Raw genomic sequence first — 6,715 nt, forward strand, 5'->3', positions numbered from 1 at the left:
ACCGTAGCATTGCGCGCAGTTGCGCACCATAGTGTGCAGTTGTGCACCGTAGCATTGCGCGCAGTTGCGCACCATAGTGTGTAGTTGTGCACCATAGCATTATGCACAGTTGCGCACCATAGTGTGTAGTTGTGCACCATAGCATTATGCACAGTTGCGCACCATAGTGTGCAGTTGTGCTCCGTAGCATTGTGCGCAGTTGCGCACCGTAGCGTGCAGTTGCGCACCATAGCATTGTGTGCAGCTGCGCACCGTAGCGTGCAGTTGTGCACCGTAGCATTGTGTGCAGTTGCGCACTGTAGTGTGCAGTTGTGCACTGTAGCATTGTGTGCAGTTGTGCACCGTAGCGTGCAGTTGCGCACCGTAGCATTGTGTGCAGTTGCGCACCGTAGCGTGCAGTTGCACACCATAGCATTGTGTGCAGTTGCACACCATAGTGTGCAGCTGTGCACCGTAGCATTATGCGCAGTTGCACACCATCGTGTGCAGTTGCGCACCATCGTGTGCAGTTGCGCACCGTAGCATTGTGCGCAGTTGCGCACCATCGTGTGCAGTTGCGCACCGTAGCATTGTGCACAGTTGCGCACCGTAGCATTGTGCGCAGTTGCGCACCATCGTGTGCAGTTGCGCACCGTAGCATTGTGCGCAGTTGCGCACCGTAGCGTGCAGTTGCGCACCGTAGCATTGTGCGCAGTTGCGCACCATGGCATGCAGTTGTGCACTGTAGCATTGTGCGCAGTTGCGCACCGTAGCGTGCAGTTGCGCACTGTGGCATTGTGCGCAGTTGGGCACGATAATAGAGCTGCTTGGCTGGGGTGGGCTAGTGCCCAAGTCTGCCCAGGCACTTGGGCGTCTCATGCCCCTGAAAGCAGGGGTGGCCCGTGCGGCTCTTGGCTTCCTTCCTCCTCCTCTGTGCCGGGACGCAATCCGCAGCACCTAGAGCTGCCGGGTGCGGTGTTCCCGACCCAGTCTGCGCGTGGAAAGCCCAAGCAGCTGCTGTGCGCGCTGCTTCCTTCTGGCCGAGACAGCCTGTGGGCTCTGGAAAGCTGCCAGCATGGCCTTGAGCTGAGCAAAACACAAGTGCCTCTGGCCAGAAGTGAGGTGTGATGCTCAGTCTCCCGCTTCTCGCAGCAGCGTGCGTTGAGGTTGGGAAGGGCAGGGCTCCAAGGGGGAGCGGGGGGTTGCGCATTTTCGTTGCCTGTGTCGGTGTGTCTTGGGCGGTGGGTAGCTTACTTCCAGCCTGTTCTCGGTGCGCCTAGCAGATGGTTGGTAATCCCGTTATTTTAAACAAATAAACGGCCTCGCTTGTTCGTGCCCATCTAGCTGAGCTGCCCGTGTGTTTCTGGCCTCGGTTACCTTGCTGGTCCAAGCCAACTGTTTCTTCCTCGGTGTCAGTTACCGCTGCTGCTCCTGTGTCACAAAGCAGGCCTGCAGCACGCCCCTTTGGGCTTCGCTTTGTCTCCTGGGCCTGCCCAAGCAGGGCCCCCTGCCAGCCCATTGCGGGAGATGGCCTTCTGCAGATGTTCCCAGGATCTCTAATGTGTCGGTGTTCCCCAGCGTAGACAGCACCGTACGGCTCACTCCAGCGTCTCCAGCGCAGTCACTTTGAGATGCAGGCCCCGTTCTTGGCCACCTTGCACAGCCCAGCATCACTTAGACACTACGATTTGTTGAGCAGCTTTCCCCCTTCGTCGCAGTATTAGTCTGGGTCTGATTCTCCATCTCCATGGCAATAGCCCAGCTCCATTCCATTTCCCAAGCTTATCTCTGCTTGTTGGCATTGATGCTGTCCTTGAAGTGAATGGAAATGGAGCTGGGTGCAAGAAAACCTGGTTGAGAGTGGCTTTTCTGGATCTACCGGCTGGGTGTGTTGATAAATGAGCTGAGCTGAGCTGAGGCACTTCTGCTGTCTAGACAGGCTGGAAGCAAAACTGGCCTGCAAAGGATGCTGCCACTAGGAAACTGCAAGTCTCCCTCAGTGGTTAGCAGGAGGCCACTAACTGTGTGACAGTTGAGTCCTTGGGACAAAGGATGCAAAGACAGGACCAGGAGGGCAGGTCATGGGTTAATAACAAGGGGTCCCGGGGGGAGGACAGTGGGCAAAGAGCTCTAGCCTGCACCCGCCGCCACTTAAGCATATCTGTGCAGGCTGTCCAGCAAAAATGCCCAGGGTCATGCACGGATGACGTGTGCGTGAATGGGAACCACAGGGCGATGGCCTGTCTGGGCACAGAGACGTGTTGTTCTAGCCCCAGGTGGTGGCTGCCTGTCCTTGTCTCTAGCGCGTTGTAAACAGATGCTGGCGGGAGCCCAGCAGTCCTCACGCAGTGCTGGCCTGCGGAACGCAAGCTGCAGTCTGCTGCTCTGATCTCAGGCCGGCTTTCCTGCGTCTCTGCGGCAGGTGTTCCTGTGTGGAGACCTGGGCCGGTGCATTGCTGCGCAGAGGCTTGGGGCAGGTCTCCAAGGCCAGACGAGGAAAAGTCTCAGCTTTTGGGTCAGCAGCTGCAGGTGTGGGACCAACATGTCTGGGGACAGGCACAAGCCAGATGCATGGCATGACTGCCCTTCCCTGCCGTCAGAACCGCAGTCAGTTGTCCTGGGCGCTGCTGCTTTTCTCTGCAGCAGGGGAAGGCGATTGCAGGTGCTGTTGAATGCCTCTGGGTGTCCCAGGCATTGTCACCTGTGGTACTGCAGAGCTCTGCCCCTTGGCTCCTCTCCCCACGCCTTTCCCAGTGCGTTGGGGTGTTAGCGTGTTGGGTTTTTTTCTCTTTCTTTTTTTTTTCCGTTTGCACTTCTAAGCTGAGCTGCTCCTGGCTGTGTTTTCCCCGACACATCAGAGGTGGAATTTGGCAGGGAGGACTCTGTTTTTGGGTGGTTCTCTTGTCTTGAGGTTACTTTTTGGAGTACAGAAATGACCTGCCTTTGGAAAGGGGTGTGAGCTGCACTGCCAGGAGCTGGAGGAGAGGGAAGGGTGGTGTTGTGAATGTGTGGCTTGCCCTCATGTGTGGGTGTGTCCCGGGCCTCCAGGGCTACCAGAAGGCCTTTGGTAGGGTGATGGCAGGCAAAGCCTGGGTCACACACACAAGCCAAGTCCTATCTTCTCCAGTGCTTGTCCAGTCCCTTGGTGCCAGTCCTGCCAGGTTTTCCTGCCCTGTTGTGGTGATATCCAGCAGCTCGCCACAGGGCAGGGGTGGTGTCGGGGGACTCTGCACCATGTCACGTCCAGCCCCCTGAAGCGCTGTTCCCTTTGGGGCCTTTCAGTGGCCCCTTCCCCCTACCTGCTTTACTGGCAGTCTTTGGGGAGCTCTTTTGATAGGATTATGGCAGCAGCATGCCATGCCAGGCTCCCCTGGACCTCAGGAACCAAGTGAGGGCTAATCCTGATAACTCTGTAATTGCTCGGGCTGCATACATCAAGCAGCACTTTGCTGGTGCCAGCACGGTGCTGCTCTGCTGTATGAACAAGGGGGCTAAATGAGACAGATGGCTTCAGCTGCGCATGGGCCCTGCTTCTGCCACCTACGGGAGTTCGGCGCTGTCACGACTGCTCCTTTGATCTGGCGTCTCTTGCTTGCCGAGGCTGAGCTGAAGGCAGCTCAAGCCCCCAGCTGCTTTCTGATTTGCATAATCCATGGCAAGGGAGGTGTTGGTGCAGGACAAATTATGGGTCATTCTGCATCCTTCAGCAGTGGTTTGGAGTCCTGCTGCCTTCACTCACCCTCGGGAAATTGTTTCCTGTTCCCTTGGCTGGGTTTGACCCACCCTTCCTCATTACCAGGAAGAGTCCCTCGGAACTGCAGCCATGTCTGACTTTGTGGAGAGCGAAGCCGAGGAGTCAGAGGAGGAGTACAACGAGGATGGAGAGGTGGTTCCTAGAGTCGCCAAGAAGCTCGTAGAGGAGGATGATGATGGTGAGTCGTCTCAGCTGCCCCATGCCCAGCACCTGTTGCAGAGTTCTCCGCATTCTCTGCACTGGCACAGACTCTTCCTGGTGCCAGTGCTGAGCACCGGTGGGTTCCAGCACCAAAGGGCCAGAGAGAAGGAGGCCTTGGTGCTAAGTCTAGCCTGTCCTAAGGCTGCAGTCTCTTTTAGGAGACAGGCGAGTGCATCCCCTGACAGTGGGGAAGTCTCCTGGTGGTTGTCTCCATGGGGGAATTTATTGGCAGAACTGCACCAAGCTATGGTGGCAGAGATGCCAGCATTGTTCTCGTGTGCACACCGACTCTGTAGGAGTGCGGTTGCAGCGGTCTAGGCCTGTCAGCATCCTTCTTGTGTCCATCAGCCCTTTGTGTATCCGTGGCCTTGCCCCTTGGTTGGTGAGTGGGGATGACATGATAACACAGTAGTGCAGCAAGCAGGACAGGCTGCAGGTTGTGCCAATGGCAGCGGGGTAGTGCTCATCTTCGCGTGGGGTCCAAAGTGCACCTCCTATTCCCAGTGTATGTTTCAGCCTGCGGAGGCCCTTGCAGTGACCTGGGAAGGGGAAGCTAACCAGCACCAGCAGCCTCAGCCCCCACCCCCTTTCAGAGCCTAAGTAACAGGCCTTGGTGTGTCTCTGGGCCTCACTGGCAGGGGAACCATGGGGGGCTCTGGAGTCTCAGGCCTTCCATTTAGAGCCCAGGCTCCAGCCTTCAGGCAAGTGCAACGAGGGGCTGTCAGCCAGGGAAGCTCAGCTCAGAAGCATCTGCAGCTCCTCCAAAGCAGGTCAGCAGTAAGACTTCCAGGGATGCAGCTCCATGCACCAGACTGAGCCCTGTCAGGGGCTGACTTGGGCAGTGTCTGCTCAGGTCCCCTTTCTGGATGCCCTGAGAGAGTTCCTAGAGCCTGGTTGGGGGCCTCCTGCCTGCCCCTGAAGCTTTTCTTGTCCTCTATCACAGATGAGGAAGAGGAGGAGGAGAATCTTGACGACCAAGATGAACAGGGCAACCTCAAGGGGTTTATTAATGATGATGATGACGAGGAAGAGGAGGAGGAGGAGGAAGCCAGCGACTCTGGGGACTCAGAGGATGATGTTGGCCATAAAAAGAGAAAGCGCAGTAAGTTGCCTGAGCTGTGGTCTGTGACAGTGCCCATGGGCCTCAGCTCCTTAGGGCTGGGGGTTCCTCTGTGCCCTCTTCCTCTGGCCTGATCAGCACTGGGGCTGGCCAAGCCACCACCCTCTGCAGCAGTCTAAGTGTTTTACAGGGGGAGTGTAACCTGCTCTGCTTTCTCCTGACAGCTTTTGACGACCGCCTGGAGGATGACGATTTTGACCTCATTGAAGAGAACCTGGGTGTCAAAGTCAAAAGGGTGAGTGGTATTTTCATGCTGATGCTTTGCGCGGCAGGCTGGGATATGGGCTTGGCTTATGAAGGGAAGGGAGAAGGAAAAGAGGCAGCGAACTTCCTGCTAGGCTGTGGTAAAGCTGGATGCATGGAATTGTTGCCTGCCTTCCTGTACTGCAAGGAGGATGGGGAGCCGTATGTGCATAGTGTCCTGGGCCAGAGTCCTAAGGGTCTTTCCCCTCCCTTACCCCCTCAGCCCCCCCCACTACTCCCCCTCAACCTGAGGCCCTTTCCAGCTCCCATTCGCCCAGCTGGCAGGACAGAGTAGCAACTCTCTTTGGGTACTCACTACAGTGCTTGCTTAGGCACAAAGGTCCAGCAGCCCTGTCCCAGCTCTTCCACGCCAGCAGCATGGGAATCGCGAGGTCCCAGGGGCCAACCCTCGTGTCTCCTATATGGCCCTAACTACACAAAAGCCAGCCCAGCCTACAGTTCTCCTCCACAGCTTGTTCCATGGGGCCCATTAGGGCAGCCTGAAGGCTCAGCATCAGCACTCTGCATGAGACCAGAGTGCTTCTCAGGGGTGCTGTGTGTGTCTTGCTGCAGGGAGGAAAGCTGTGGCTGCCTTGTAGGCCAGACAGCCAGTGCCCCAGTGATGGCAGGTTGGGAGCCTAGGGCTGCTGCCTTCCAAAAGATGGGCCATGATTCTCCTCTACCTGTGGAGCCACAGTACAGCCATGCAGCATGGGCACAGGGGGCAGGGACAGGGGTACTGGGAGGGGCTGGCAGAGGGGGCAGTCACGGATAGGGTGCCTGTTGAGGGAAGGATCCTTACAGCCCAATGATGTTACACGTGCAGCAAAAGTTCCGGCGTGTGCGGAAGATGTCAGATGATGAGGACGATGAAGAGGAGGATTATGGGAAGGAAGAGCATGAGAAAGAAGCCATCGCCGAAGAGATCTTCCAGGATGGAGAAGGGGAGGAGGGGGGAGAGGCTGCTGAAGCCCCCCTCACTGGCCCCGAAGAGGAGGAAGAGGAGGAGGAAGACGAGTCGGGTATGACTAGCTTTACACTAAGTGTTTTCACTCCTTGCCTGTGGATCTTAGGCAGGTGGCAGGGGCCTTGGCTCAGTACTCAGGTGTTCCCCTGCTGCTGATCTGGCACTGCACATCTCCCTAGCAGTGCCATTCTTGGTGAACAAGTAGGGTCAGCCTGTGCCTTGAGACAGCCCAAATCCACATGCTGCCTTGATGGCATCTGCTCTCCCCTGCCCTGGGATGGTGCTGCTCCTGGCTGCCAAGGAAGAGAGCGGAGTCCTGGTTTTCAGGGTGTTCCTTAGCACCTGGTGGCACAATGTTTGGGTCATGGGGCACTGCTCCCCTTCGGGTTCCCTGCTGCAAGTACTAGCCCCACATGCCTGCCCAGTGCACAGGTGGCATTCAGAGCAGCAG

At 57.1% G+C, this 6,715-nt stretch overlaps 1 protein-coding gene across 1 annotated transcript in view; it reads left to right on the top strand.

Annotated features, from left to right (window-relative positions):
• The first annotated feature begins 3,758 nt into the window (after positions 1–3,758).
• Positions 3,759–6,715, top strand: part of SUPT6H (SPT6 homolog, histone chaperone) — a 23,845-nt gene continuing 20,888 nt past the window's right edge. The window contains exons 1-4 of the mRNA XM_025214594.1: positions 3,759–3,911; positions 4,878–5,036; positions 5,219–5,289; positions 6,124–6,319. Of these exons, the coding sequence (XP_025070379.1) occupies positions 3,803–3,911; positions 4,878–5,036; positions 5,219–5,289; positions 6,124–6,319 (535 nt within the window). The 5' untranslated portion in view covers positions 3,759–3,802. The remainder of the gene's footprint in view (positions 3,912–4,877; positions 5,037–5,218; positions 5,290–6,123; positions 6,320–6,715) is intronic.

The sequence above is a fragment of the Alligator sinensis genome, unplaced genomic scaffold (assembly GCF_000455745.1).
Source record: "Alligator sinensis unplaced genomic scaffold, ASM45574v1 scaffold1244_1, whole genome shotgun sequence".
Classification (NCBI taxonomy): Eukaryota; Metazoa; Chordata; order Crocodylia; family Alligatoridae; genus Alligator; species Alligator sinensis.